This window comes from Peromyscus leucopus, chromosome 9 (genome assembly GCF_004664715.2).
Source record: "Peromyscus leucopus breed LL Stock chromosome 9, UCI_PerLeu_2.1, whole genome shotgun sequence".
NCBI classification, from domain to species: Eukaryota; Metazoa; Chordata; class Mammalia; order Rodentia; family Cricetidae; genus Peromyscus; species Peromyscus leucopus.
Window position 1 is genome coordinate 69050115 of NC_051070.1, and position 15113 is coordinate 69065227.

The following is a 15113-nucleotide window of genomic DNA, read 5'->3' on the forward strand; positions in this document are numbered from 1 at the left end:
AAAGGCTCTTCTAGATAGCTTAGCCAACCCCCTTTTAAAGAGTTTTAGTGTTTATCTTCCTAAAAAAGGGTTTTAGAACATTTTCCAAAAAGTGAAGCCAAATTTGTGTAGCTAGTGGTCAGACTGGAGAATTTAGTTTGCCTGTCTTATTGAGACAGAATCTCACTGTTGCAGCTCTGGCTGGCCTGGAACTCAGTCTGCAGACCCAGGCTGGCCCTGAACTCAGAGAGATCCTCCTGCCTCTGCACCCCAAGTGCGTGCTGGGATTAAAGGTGTGTGTCACCATGCCCTTTGGAATTTTATTTTTTTATTTTTAAAACAAATCATTTTGTATAGCATATGTTAAAAGAAACTTTAGTTTTTCAGCGTTGTCTATAATATTGTTTTTCCAAAGTACTTTACAGTTAGAAATAGACACTGTTCTTGAGGCAAAGCAACAGTTTTGAATTAAATTCTTCAGGGAAGAGGAGGCACAATGTACTTAAAGGAGACTCATCTCTTAATATCAACAAATCTGCTCTATGAACAGTGAGGCGCTGGCAATTCTCCCATCTGAAGTTCAAATAATTTATAGGTCGATTAAATATTAGGAGTTATGGGACCAGATCAGAGTCCTCCTTATCGTGTGCTTCAGATGAACGTTGCAACTACTGCATCTTCTTGATGGTTTTATTTACCTTTCGTGAGAATCCCTAAGAGAAACTCTTCAGCCTTAAATCCGTCCAAACTGCCCCTACCAAAGCTCTCCCGCACCCCCTCCCCTCCCAATTTCAGGAAACAGCTTGATGATAATATCCTTACAGCCTTCCCGACCTTGTCCTCAAATGATCCACACCTCAACATTTTAGTACACGGGCCAGTTTATTTCTGAAGGCATTAAAAGCCTGCAAAACTGTGCCCTTACAGAGCTCACAAATGCTGTGGGACCTGAGATGCAGCCTTGAGCAGTGACTTCTCCCTGCGGCCGACCCTGCCCTCGCTTCCACTAGAGGGGAAAAGAAATGTTTTAAATAATTTTCTCCGTGATCTTTGACGGGGGGTGGGGGGTGGGGGCACTAATATTTAAATAGAAGAGGGGGGAGGAGATGCGCCTGAGGATGGCGAGGAACGGAGTGGGTGGGGGCGGAGCCTCGGTCCGCAAATAAACGCCGCCGCTAAAAGGGAAGCACATTCGCGAGCGCAGCAACCACTCAGGCGGCACCGAGCGATGGAGCGCTCTGCGGCGTGAGCTCGGGGAGCTCAGACCGGAGAAGGGCGAGCAGGGACAGCCACAGCAGGTGGAAATCAGATCCAGAGCCAACCGAGCGAGGAGAAAGTACCTGAGCGCGGCTTCTCCTCCACCCCTTCAGCTAACGAGAACTACTTTTACCCTCCTCGTAAAAGAGAGACTGGGGGAAGGTGAAGGCGAGCTGTGTGCTCTTAGGAAGGCTTCAGAGAATCCCGAGCAGGGCTAGCCGCCGCCCGGTGCACCGAGCACAGCCATCCTGGGCTTCTGAAGATAAACCCTTTCTTCCGGAGCATTCCAGCTGGAGTCGCTGGTACCGTTCTATTTTTGTATTTAAATATACATGCTCTTCGCCTCCCTTTTTAAAAAACACGGCCGTTTGGGGCAGCAGGAGTGACACGTGTCGGTACAGAGTGGGAAATATTTACAGCTCGCTCTCTCGTCTGCTGTCACTTTCAGAGGGTAGGAGCGCTCTCTGTTTCTGAAACGGGCGTGTTATTCGGAAACTCTGTTTTTCTACCTATCCATACATTGTACACGCGCGAGCGTTTAGAAAGAGACAGCTCTTTTTAGCTTTTGGAGATCCGAACCCTCTGGGGGAGAAGAAGATGGAAAAGGGGGCTCGACAGCGAAACAACACCTCGAAGAACCACCCGGGTGAGAGCGGATCCGACCCCAGCCCCGAGGCCGAGGCTGGCTCGGGAGGGGGCGGAGTAGCCCTGAAGAAAGAGATCGGATTGGTCAGCGCCTGTGGTATCATTGTAGGTGAGTCCAGGTCCCGTACGCCCCCCAGCACCACCCCATCCCCTCCGGGGGTCCTCCGTGGGACTTGAACCCCGCCGTTGCCTCGAAAGCAGCTTGGCTTTGCCTGAGACCCGTGTCGTCAGCCTCCTGCGCTGGTCACGAGCTATGGGAAAGTGATGTCTGTCACACATCATCCCCCCCCCCAGCCAAGCCAGGCAGAGCCCTTCTTCTTTCCTCAGGAGAGAACAAACGGAGTTCAGGCACCAGGTTGGCCCTGTGACCCAAGCACTGCCTGGGAATGTGTTAGAAGTGTAACAGAGTCTTTCCGGCTCGTCCCTAGGCAGTTCTGATCCAGGCGATCCTAATTCAGCCTGGGACATGGATTTTTTTTTTTTTTTTTTTTTTTTTTTTTTTTTTTTTTTTTTTTAAACGAGCTTTAACGCGGCCACCCTCAGCAGGCTGTGGGCCCGCTTTTGGAGCATATTGAATATTTTGCTGTCTTGGGTGATGAAGCTCTGAGGTGCGTGATACAAACCGCAAAAAGAGTAGTGATACCGCTCAGACTCTATAGGCTGGCCCATCCCCATGTAGCACTTGTGAAACAGATGCGTCAGGGCTGTCCTTCCTGTCTCATAGACGAGGAAAATATGGAAGGGAGAGAACCGGCTGACTTGACCATGTTCCTCTCTAAATGGACTTTGCCGTTTCTCTGGTTGCCTAGTGGGAGGCATCCGCACAGTTCACAGCCACAGAAGAAGACCCTGTGAGGTTCTTAGAGGAACTGGGAGCAACCAGAGTGTAGGGTAGAGGAGGAATTGATGAGGGAAATATGTGTTCTGGTATTGAAGCTCTTAAGGAGAGAAGCCTGGGTGATTCTGGGAGCTGGATGGCACTTGTACGAGGCATAGGCTCCCAGAGACAACTCCATGCCTACACAGTGCACTCTTCTCTTTGAAAGGAAGCCCTGGAGGTGAGTGCTGGGTGGCTCCTGCCTGCCTTCCATCACAGAGGGGGCTTTAGTCTGCTAGCCTTGGCGGAGGGCTTCTTCCCAGCCAGAGGTACTCTAGGTACTCTGCGGCTCTCTCTGGAGTTCCTGTGTGACGGTGTGCTGGGTCTTGCTGCCCATGAACTAGTTTCTCTGGACGGCACAGTGTTCCACGAATGGCTGAGGGACATTTTGGCACCAGAGCAGGAGTGACACTGGAGAGCACCCTTGAAGTCAAATAAAATCAGTACAGCATTTAGATAATCCTCTTCGTCTTTCCACCTCGACTTCAGTGACCACGTTCTCTCCGATTCCTTTCCTAAACCGACTGTCATCTAATTACTCTAAGCATTTGCAGTTATGAAAAACAATGTTGTGAGGGAACAATTCCACAAATAGTCTTATGGTTTTGTAGGGTTTTTTTTTTTCTGGTTATATTTTCTTTTACTTTACTTTACTTTTTCTCAATTGCCCTGAAAAAAAAAAAAATGAATTCAACCTGGTAATCTGTATAGCACATGCCAATTTAAGATCTAAAAATAGGCCTGAGCTACGTTTTTCATCAATTTGACTGATAGGATTAGCACTGCCCACCCCACCCCCCTTGGGAAGTGTCTGATTCATACACAGATGTTCACACACACACACACACACACACACACACACACACACACACACACACACACACACACACATACTCAAGCTACCAGACTCTGCTTTCTCACCCATCCCCCAATATACACAGATTTTCACCGATGGAGAGTATTTTCCTATATAATAATAAGGTCTGGTGTCTTTTTGGTGTGTGGGGCAGTTTATTTGTGTTTGTTTTTTAAATATTTTCAAAGGTTGTTTTGTTTTGACAGAGTTTCTCTGTGTAACAGCTCTGGCTGTTCTGGAACTCTCTCTGTAGACCAGGCTGGCCTCGAACTCCCAAGTGCTGGGGTTAAAGGCATGTGCCACCGCCTCCTGGCTCTAAGTCTTTTTTTTTTTTTTTTTTAGTATTTTTTTTTTTTCTAATGAGCATGCTCAGGTATAGTAAGTACAGTTTCAGGGTGGATGTTACTACTGATCTGTCCACAGCCTAATGGGTGACGCTTCTTCCTGAGGGAGAAAGAGTTCCCCGTGGTGACAGTGCAGTAAGAAGAATTGCAAATCCGGCCCAAACACTCTAGGTGGTTTTAGGGAAGTCAGGATATTTTGCCGGAATGTTAGAATCATTTCACCTTCACTCAAGATAAGCTGAGAACAAGATAACCTTGTTCTTAAGGGTGACACGGGACGAAATCTTTTCTACACCCCCCAAGTGAGGAGAAGGTGGCCTGCCCTCTTCTGGATGGGTTTCCAAGTGGGCAAGAACAACTCAGTTGTTTTCAAGGCCAAGTGTAAATATCAGAGATTATATTTTCCATTCCATGTCATCCAGTGCTCAATATGAACACCGGTGGAAGAGAGATAAAGACATTTGAAAAGACACAGCCGGGCTAGGGAGAGGGCTCAGTGGTTAAGAGCACCTGTTGCTCTTCCAAGAGGACCCAAGTTCAGTTCCCAGCACCCACATGATGGCTCACAACCATCTGTAACTCCAGTTCCAGGACATCTGACACCCCTTTCTGACTCCCTTCGGCATCATGAAAGCAAGCAAAACTTACACACACCAAACGGGTGTTTTTGTTCTGTTTTGTTTTTGAGAATACATTCTGCTTTTGCAGAGGACTCAAGTTTTGTTCCCTGCACCCACCTTGGGCATCTCACAATCACCTATAACCCCAGTTCCAAGGGATCCAGCATCCTCTCCTAGCATCCAAGGACACCAGGCATGCATGTAGTACATATGCATTTATGCATGCAGTTATCCACATAAAATAAAAATAAATCTTTTTAGTTTAATATTTATTTTGTGTGTATATAGATGTTTTGCTTGCATGTATGTCTATGTATCACACATGTGTGGTGTCTCTGGAGGCCAATAGAGGGGGTTGGATCCCCTGGGGACTGGAGTTACTCATAGTTGTGAGCCACCATGTGATACTGAGAATTGAACCCAGGTCTTCTGGAAAAGCAGCCAATGTCTTAACCCCTAAGCCATCTCTCTAGTCTCAAAATAAATCTCTAAAAAAAAAAAATAAGCTGGATCTCTTGGAACCAGGTGATAGAGGCATACAACTTTAACCCCACACTCGGGAGGCAGAGGCAGGCAGATATCTGTGAGTTCAAGGCCAGCCTGGTCTACAGAGCAAGTTCCAGGACAGCCAGGGCTACAGAGAGAAACCCTGTCTTGAAAAAAACAAAAAACAAAAGAAAAGAAAAAAACAAGAAATTTCCTAAATGAATCAGATTTTATATGGGAATGTTGCGCTTGCCCTGAATCTACCTGTTTCATGTCCTGCTGGTTTAAAGGAATAAGTTAAAATATGTTTCATATAAGCTCATAAAATTTTATCCCTAGTCATCATGGCAGTTATGACTAGAAGTAGCAAATGGCAGTTATGATGGGATGTAAGAGGAAGCAATAGAGATGCATGCTCTCAAGTTATTTATGGTCAAATCAGGGTGATGAGATCCATGTCCATTAGACAGGGAACATGGACGGTTAACAGTGTGGGACAGCTGTGCAGCAGCTGGGGTAGAGGTAGGCGAATGGTGGGCAGCACAAGAGGAGAGAGGTCTCGGCAACAACCCATTTAAGAACCTTTTGGAGGATGTGGGGGAAGAAGAAGTAGTGAAGGCCGTTCTTGGAGATTTTGTACCTAAAGGAATTTTGACACAGATGTTTCCGTGAGCAAAAATTTCGACTTAGAGGTGCAGCTTAGCCGTAGACCATAGGCTTGGTTGTTTTCCCAGACTCCGGAGTCGGTTGGAAGGAAGAAGGACAGGAAGGAGGGAGACGTTTCGTGTGATGGCTTAGCCTGTGGCCCCATCCCTCGGGATGCTGAGGAAGGATTGTTGAGAGTTTGGGGCTCAGAGGGGAGGGCAGGAGAGAAGTCCTACACGGCTCTGAATCCTCATGCAGTGGAGTGCCTAGTAAGGAACAATCTTTCAGATGACTTGAAATTGACTCAGGAAGATAGCGGACACTTCCAGGCTGTCTCAGTGGTGCGTATTTGCCTAGGGTGCACAAGGCCCTCAGTTCACTCCCCAGGCCCCCAACCCAAAAGCATTTTTCTAAACTAGGCATGGTAGCATATGACAGTAATCTCAGCACTCCAGAGGTTAAGGAAAAAGGATCTTGAGTTCAAGGGTAGTCTAACTATACATCAAGATTCTACCTCAAAAAAAAAGTGAAGCCGGGTGGTGGTGGCGCATACCTTTAATCCCAGCACTTGGGAGGCAGAACCAGGCGGATCTCTATGAGTTCGAGGCCAGCCTGGGCTACAGAGCGAGATCCAGGACAGGCACCAAAACTACACAGAGAAACCCTGTCTCGAAAAACAAACAAACAAACAAAAAAGTGAACAATAGGCATTTACCTAACAGACTGCTGGGAGCCTAGCTTGGGGAAATTGCTAAGCTAGGGTTAATTTCATCAACCTGGATAATTGTTAATTTTCAGTGTTTCCTGTTGTTGCCAGTGGTGATGGTCCTAGGGATGGAATCTGGAGGCTCATTAACGGCAAGGGATCTAACCCTGAACTACGCATTACCATGACCCTAACTGCCAGGCTATTGCCTTCAGGTATATGCCTGGTCAGGGGGCCCTCTTCGTGGCAGATGCACTATGAATGTAAACTCTCTCTAAACCCAAAAAGATGTGAGAACAGAAAAACTCATTTACTTATGATACCAAGGTTCCGATTGATAGCCATTATTAAGTACGTATTCCATGCCAGGCACTCATTATCTGCTTGTCCCTCATAATAACCTCCATGTGCCCAGCACACAGCGTCTTTCCTTACAGATAAGGAAAGGAAGGCGTAGAGGGATAAGCAATTTGCCAAAGGTCATACAACGAAAAATGTTTGGAGACAAGATTCTAGCCTCAAACTCTTAAGCATTATTATCTATTCTTTCTATTTTTCTCATTACATTTTGTATGTGTGTGTCTACTGCTCATGTGTGTGCAGGTTGGGAATGACTTGGGGAAGTCATTTCCCTATTTCTATGAGTCCGGGAGATTGAACTCAAGTCATCCGATCCCCCCACAGAGCCATCTCGCCAGCCCTTTTTCTATTATTATACATTAAATGGGCATTTTCCTTGAAAATTTCAGCAGTAGTCCTTACTTTTATCGATAAAGCAATCGTTGCTGCTTTCCTATTGAGGAAAGTTTTAGCGTAAGGGGGGCTGGGTGGCAGCTGAGGGTGCCTGGAGGGAGGGAGGCAATACCTCTGCTGCAGTTACAGAAACACCCGAGGCTGCTCAGTCTGAGGCCATGTTCTCATTAACTCCCTTGTAAACTATAGTCTTTCCTAGCCACGTGAGAGCTAGGTCTACCAGCTAGGTAGCTTTATACCAGTTGTAGATTCAGGTACTTAGCTGGAAAATGCTGGAAGTTGGGCCTACGATCAAACAAGCCAGCCACAGAGCCTTTAAAGAGAAGTGTGTTTGTCATGTTTCCAGCCTACTGTGTGCTCGTAAGGGATATTTGCTGCGCGGCAATGCTGGATTTAGGTCGAGCTGCATCACTGGCTCTCAACACGGTTTTAAAAAACCATTTTTTCTTTTACTTTTTAGTCACAGGTTCTTACTATGGAGCCGAGAGACTGTTTTTCAATTTGCCACATAGCTGATCTAACGCAAACAATACTTCGGCCTTAGCCTCCCAAGGTCTGGGGTTATAGGCATGTGCCACCACAACTAGCTAGTGTTCGTTTGTTTGTTTGCTTATTTGTGTTTGGTGTGTGTGTTTGGTGGTAGTGGAAATGTGGTTTGTTTTAATTAGTTGGTTGGTTTACGTGTGTGTGTGTGTGTGTGTGTGTGTGTGTGTGTGTGTGTGTGTGTATCTGTGTGTAGACATGGGATGTGAGTGCCAGTGCCTACAGAGCCAGAAGAGGGTATCAGACCCCTTGGAGCTGGAGTTACAGGCAGTTGTGAGCCACGGATGCTCGGAACAGAATTCTGGTCCTTTGAAAGAGCAATGCTCACCCTCAAACCACTAAGCCATCACTCCAGCCTCTACTTTGAGGGCACAAAATTCTGCTATGTATGCCTAGCTGACTTAGAACCCACCAGGTAACCCAGGATAGCCTCAAACTTTAAGCATGTGCCACCATGCCAATCATTTTTTGAGACAGGGTCTCTCTAACTCAGCATGGCCTTGTAACTCTCTATATAGCCCAGGCTAGCCTCAGACTAGTGGTAATCCTACTACTTCAGCCTCCCAAGTGCTGAGATTACAGCTGCAGAGCACACATCTGGCTTTTATTTGTCTGTTTGCTTGTTTTTGAAGTAGGATATATAGTGCAGGTTGGCCTAGCGTTCAACTTCCTTTCTCAGCCTGCTAAAGGCTGGGATTAAAGTTATGTGCCACCAGAACAAGCCAAAACAAACTAGCATGTATTGAGCCCTAACTAAATGCCAATTGCTGTGCTATAAGGTCTTTGCAGATATTATTTTATTTAATCCTGTCAACAATCTTATGGAAGTATATGTTATAGCTACTTTAATATGGGAAAATGGAGTCGGGGAGGTAATTTTCTAAGGGCTGCACCCCTGGTAACTGACTGGTCTGAGTCCAGAGCCGTTTAATAATCCAGAGAGAGGGAAGGGAAGTTGGCAAATGTCATTTGGGAGTGGAGTGGGTCGTGGAGGGGGACTGCACGGGGAGTGGAGACCAGGAGTGTGTGACACTGGAAACCTTTTCAAAATAGGGACATCTGAGCCAGCTGTGCCACCTCATACCTGCCATCTCAGTACTCGGGAGGCTGAGGCAGGGGGATACCAAATTCAAGGCCAGCCTGAACTACATATGTGAAACTGGGGACAGGGGAGACAGAGAGAGAGAGAGAGAGAGAGAGAGAGAGAGAGAGAGAGAGTCTGTGTGTGTGTGTGTGTCTCTGTGTGTGTGTGTCTGTGTCTGTGTGTATGTGTGTGTGTGTGTGTGTGTGTGTGTGTGTGTGTCTGTGTCTGTGTGTCTGTGTGTCTGTGTCTGGGGGAGGCAGGTCTCGTGGACTACACCACTTTAGAAGCGTTTACGTTTTAGCCTCTAACATCACAGATCAGTGTCTGATCCCAGAACCATTTGTTGAATGTTGACTAGAGGGAAGGAGCCTGAAAATGTGTTTCTTAAGTTTATGTTCCACATTTAAAAAAAATAAAATAAAAAAGAGCCATGGGAGTATTAGGATTTGGTTCATTCAGGATGAAAATATGTTAAAACTGTCATTGTTCTCAAAGAGAATCTGGGACAGAAGCCAGTTCAGAAATATTTCAAAACAAACACATCTTGGTGAGTAGGAAAAGGTATAGCCAACTGTCTAATAATAAGGAGCTTCTGTCCAGTGAAATGCGTATTGCTCACCACGCACAGAGTGCTTGGTAAGAGCTTCCAGTCAGCTTGCACAGTTGGCACCAGCAGAGAAATAACAGTTACGTAGGTAATTGACCAGCTGAGAGCAGAGATCGATTCCCACCCGAGTCCTGGAGCAGTGCAGACGTGCTCCCAGCTGGAGCACAAGATGGCTGGGACCAGGCATCCTGTTGCAGGTTTCCTGCCTCCAGAAACTAGAGAGCCCAAGGGCAGTTTGTTTGAACTCGCAACCATCTGGCTCAGATATGTTCCCGCTAAGGGCAGAGTTATACAGGATGAGTGGCCGGCAGGAAATACAGTCTAGGAAAGAAAAATCAGTACCCGGTAAAGACTTTTTTTTCTTTTTTTTCTTTTTTTGGTTTTTCGAGACAGGGTTTCTCTGTGTAGCTTTGGAGCCTTTCCGGAAACTCACTCTGTAAAGCAGGCTGGCCTCGAACTCACAGAGATCCGCCTGCCTCTGCCTCCCGAGTGCTGGGATTAAAATTGTGCACCGCCACAGCCCGGCCCCAGTAAAGATTTTTAAAAGTGCCTAAGCCAGGATTGATTGTGCACGCCTGGAATCCCAGCACTTGAGAGGTAGAAGCAGGAGGCTTGTTATCCTTCCAAGCCAGCCCGGTTCACGTCTGTAGTCAATTCCAGAGTACTCGGGACTATTTAGCCAGACCCTGTCTCAAAACAGAAACAAAACACAAAACAAACAAACAACACTCTAAGCAGCAGGCCTAAGAGCCCATCTCATTTCAGCATTGGTGACACGGCAGAAATAAAAACACTGAATAACTCAAATGGCTGCTTCAGGGAGGTGGCACCGTACCCAGACCTTCCCCTGGGTCGGTTTACTGAAGCGGAGTGGAGGAGAGGGCTTCAGGACTGGGCCCTCTCAAGTCGCCAGGCTACCGAGGTTTTCTGCTTTCTCTGGAGAACTAAGCCATCAGTGTGTTCCCAAACCTACCCGCCCCCACCCCTACACACACACACACACACACACACACACACACACACACACACACACACAAAGCATCAGGAATTTCTGTTGTTATTCTTCATGTTTTCTTGTTGTTACTGTGGGATGATCGGCAAGATCTCAAAATGCAGCCAAGAGCAAGCTGTTCCAGGAACAGATTCTGATCTACAGAAAACAAGGGCCATTCGGGAGCCCCGGGGGGCTAGAAACTGCTCTCTTCTAATTCTCCCCCCAGTTCCAGGGCTTGAACTCAGGACCAACTCCACCCTAGACAAGTGCTCTCCCACTGAACTGTATCCACTGGTTGGCTCCCTCCTCTAATTTCTAATTCCCTGCTGAGCATTTGGAGCAAGGAGAGCTGTATCTTACTGGCCAACAAGCCAACAGAGAACTGTCTTCACCACGCCCATCTCCCTGGACACCTGGGAACGGCAACATGCAGGCTGTAGCCTAGGGCTGCCAGACACAGATAGGGGCTGCTCAGGGTTTGAACAGTGATTGAACATATTAGGCCTTGTGCTGAGCACACATGAACTTCATTTCTAAGAAACAAAATAAAATAATCTCACAAGTCTATTCTGAGCCAGGCTATTTATAGAACAGATGAAGTTGGAGTTGAAAAGCTTTATCGATCACCCCATTCCTCATCCTTTGTCATGCTCTCTGGTTCCCCCACTGGCTTGCTTTAAATATCCTCAGCATCGGCAGTGACGTCACTGCTGGGGAGAAGGTTTCATAGTGTGCCTGAAGCTGTATCAGATCTCAGGCAGAGCTGCACAATGTGAAAGCCAGTGCTGCAGTTACAATGTGCGGTCCTCACCTGTCTGTCTGGGAAGGTGTTCGCTTGCACATGGATGGAAGGCATACAAACGCTTCAGGAGCGCTTCTTTGGAGTACAGGTCTGGGGGCAGGGTTAGCAAGAAATAATACAGGAACTTCAGGACACTTTAAGGAGGCATTTGGGAGCTAGGCGTGGTGGCACATACCTGTAATCCTAGTGCTTGGGAGGCTGAGCCGGAGGATTGCCGCAGGAGTAAGGCCAGCCTGGACTAACAGAGCAAGACTCTGTCTCAAAATGAAAATATTTTAAAGAAAGTTTTAAAAGTCTTTGGGCCAGGCTCTGGAAATAGAAAGCCTAAACCAAAAACTTCCGTGATTCGGATGAGTGTGTTGAAGAGATCAAAGAACATTAGAGATCCGTCGGAAAAGGACAGGCTTTAGAGATAGTCTTGAGTTTGCAAAATGCTTCTGCATGCTTGATGTGTGGGCGTGGTGTGGTGTGGTGTGTGTGTGTGTGTGTGTGTGTGTGTGTGTGTCTCCGTGTGAGCATGAGTGCAGTCACGAGTGTGACTGTGGGCATGCACGTGCCCCAGTACAAGTGTGGAGGTCAGAGAACAGCCTTGGGTCCTAGGCTGCTTTTCGCCTTTTTCAGCGGGGTCTCTCTGTTGTTCGCCATCACGTATACCAGGCTCGCTGGCTCCTCGAGCTTCTGGGGATTTTCTTGTCCCTGTCTTCCATGGCAGCACTGAGATTACAGACTCGAGGCTTTACATAGATAGGTTCCGGGGATTTGAACCCAGGTCTTCATGTTTTCGTGCCTAGTATTTTCCCCACAAAGCCATCTCTTCCACCCCCTATGCTCAATCTTTGTAACCTTTTTTTTTTTTTTTTTTTTTTTTTTATACCTAAGTGGTGGGGACCATAAAACAGGGCCACATCTAGTCCAAGCTGGCCTCAAATATCCCACTTAATTCTGACTCTCCTGCCTCTGCATCCCCAAGGTTGGAGTTACAGGTGGGTACTCCCATGCCTGGCTTAGGTGGTACTGGAGACCAAACTTAAAAATGTGCATTTGCCAGACAAGCACTCTGCCAACTGAGCTACATCCTCAGCCTATGTTTTTTTTTTTTTTGGTAATTTTAATGTGCTACTTGTTTATTTAGCTGTAATGTGGAAGTTCCTTTCTTTGGTTTTGTTATTGTGCCTAGGCCACCTTGAACTTACTAAGTAGCCAAAGCTGGCCTTGAACTCCTTATCCTCTGACCTCTACCTCCCAAACGCTGGGTTTACGAGTGTGCGCCACCAAGCCGGACTTAGCGGAGGTTCCTTGCAGACAGAGTACTAAAACAGACCTGCACTCTGGTCTGCACTCAGTGACGAGTTTTCCTCTTCCTTTGGGCTCATCTCCTGCCATCCGCTTCAATTCTCACTCCCGACCCACATGCCCCTTTCACTAAGGCTGGTTCAGAAACATGCCTTTCACTAGTCCGGGCCAGCTCGCTCAGGCTCCAGCTGCTTAGCGTCCAGCCTTTCTTTCAGGGTTTTGTTTTGTTTTTATGGATTTGAATGGCTTCCACAGAGGTGTGGGTGTGGGTGTCATTCTCTTTTCTTCATGCTGCTTTTCTTTTGCTTTGGTTTTTCTTTTTCAAAGCAATCTTAAAAAAAAAAATACTTGTGTATTGCCTACAGGTGGGTGCTGAGACTTGAACCTGGGTCTTTTGCAAGAACAAGTACTCTTAACTACTGAACCATCTCTCCAGTCCCATGCTTTTGGATTTTTTGTTTGTTTTGAGTCTCGTTCTCTTTTTTGGGGGGCGGAGGGCGGGTTTCGAGACAGGGTTTCTCTGTAGTTTTGGTGCCTGTCCTGGATCTCGCTCTGTAGACCAGACTGGCCTTGAACTCACAGAGATCCGCCTGGCTCTGCCTCCCGAGTGCTGGGATTAAAGGCGTGTGCCACCACACCCAGGGAGTCTCGTTCTCTTTATGCCATGAAAGCTGGCCTGGAACTTGAGATCCTTCTACCTCAGCTTTTCCTGGGTAGCCACCCATTCTAATATATCATTATAAAAACACAAACACAATTTCTGTTCAGCCTGATGTGGTCAGCTCTATTTTTACCTGAATGTCTTCATTCGGTCCGTTTTGTTTTGAGATAGGGTTTTTTACTATGTAGCCTTGGCTGGCCAGGCTTCATTCATTTCTTGAGAGCAGAAATTGGATCTCACTTTCACGGTCCCACAGGTTTAGCATGTCATATGTTCTTAGAGTATTTACTAACTATTAGCAGTCAGTTTAAAAAAAAAATCAATGGGAGATCTAGAACTCTATGGTAGAGCCTTGCCCAACTCGTGTAAAGCCATAGACTTGACCTCTACCACTGGAGAGAAATGATTTGATACTGCTGAGCTGTAGGTGGTAAGATAGCAGAGCATGGTGACACACACCTGTAATACCTTAAGCACTTAAGGAGTGGAGTCAGGCCAGGCACGGTGGCACACACATTTGATCCTAATACTTAGAAGGCAGAGGCAGGTGCACCTCTGTGAGTTTGAGGCCAGCCTGGTCTACAGAGTGAGTTCCAGGACAGCCAGGGCTACATATTGAGACCCTGCCTCAAAGCAAACAACCAAAACCAGTAACAAACAAAAAAGAAGTTGAGACAGGAGAATGGGAACTTATGTCCTTGGCCACAAATTGAGTTCAAGCTTGGGTTACATAAGACTCTTGTTTCAAAAAAAAAAAAATAATTAAGGCTGGCAAGATACTCCAGTGGGTAAAGGTACCTGCCTCGAAGTCTGACAACCCAAGTTCAGTTCCCAAACTCACATGTTGGAAGGGGAGAAGCCCCTCCTGAAAGTTGTCCTCTGACCTCTACATGTGTACCACAGCAAATGCACAGATATATACATACACACAGAGGAAACGTAGATAAATACATGCAACTTAAAATATTTAAATGGCTAAGGTAATAAATTGTTCTTTTTTTTTTTTTTTTAAGTTTGAAGAAAGATGAGAGTTTTTCAACCTTGATGTTGTTGCCTCTTGGGCCAGATCTTTCTTTGTTATGGGAGAGTCTCTGGTCATTGTGGGATCCTTAGCAGCACTGTTGGCCATTATACCCTCAGTGCCAGGAGTGCCCTTACTCCAGTAGGAAGACTAGAGGTGATTCCACACATTACCAGTTGTCCCTGGAGGTAGGAGCAAAATTTTCCCTGGTGGAAACCCACCAAGGAAGGCAGAGATGCTGGAGGTAGTGCGTGGGTCCCTGATAGGAACTGGTGAGAGCTAGGTTCTGTATCCCCTGGGGCCACTCTGCTTGTCTTTCAGTAACTGGTGGGTGGTGATCAGCTCCATCCATTTCATTAAAAGACCATGTATGAACAAGTACGTCCCAATTACCTTTCAAAGCAAGCATGTAGAGAGTGGGCGATCAATAAATACCACTTGAGATGCAATTACCTGCTGCCTGCCCCCCCTGCAGCATCTAAAAATTATACCTGGACAAGCAGACAAATGAATCAGAGGATTCTTCATGGTCTTGGCTGTACAGTGCTGTTTGGTAGCCAAGCCTCCAAAGCCAGGCTACTGCATTCCTCTCTGGCTGGACTCTGTCTCTACTGCTAAAATACTAATCATCATTTTGTTTTAGCATTTCACGGATTAGAGAGTATTTTACATAGTTGTAAGCTGCTTTGATCCCCACAGCAGAGTCAGTGGGGCAAGAGGCATTACTCCCAGTGTGAACATAAAGGAAATGAATCTTAGAAAAGCTGGAGTCTCGTGGCCTGTGAGTGGTGAGGGCTGTGGCGCCTCTAACCCTGAGTCTAGTGTCCACTGTAGCAAGGAATCCAGACCAGCAGAGTCATAGACAGCATCTGCATCTCTAGTCTTCAGTATGCAACTGACCAGGGCATGTGTTGGAGGTCTTGGCCTGCTCCCACCCCGA

General features: G+C 46.7%; 1 protein-coding gene across 1 annotated transcript in view; it reads left to right on the forward strand.

Moving 5' to 3' along the window:
- Window positions 1-1148: 1148 nt before the first annotated feature.
- The window catches only part of Slc7a8 (solute carrier family 7 member 8), a 60105-nt gene continuing 46140 nt past the window's right edge, over window positions 1149-15113 (forward strand). The window contains exon 1 of the mRNA XM_028892131.2: window positions 1149-1990. Within this exon, the coding sequence (XP_028747964.1) occupies window positions 1834-1990 (157 nt within the window). The 5' untranslated portion in view covers window positions 1149-1833. The remainder of the gene's footprint in view (window positions 1991-15113) is intronic.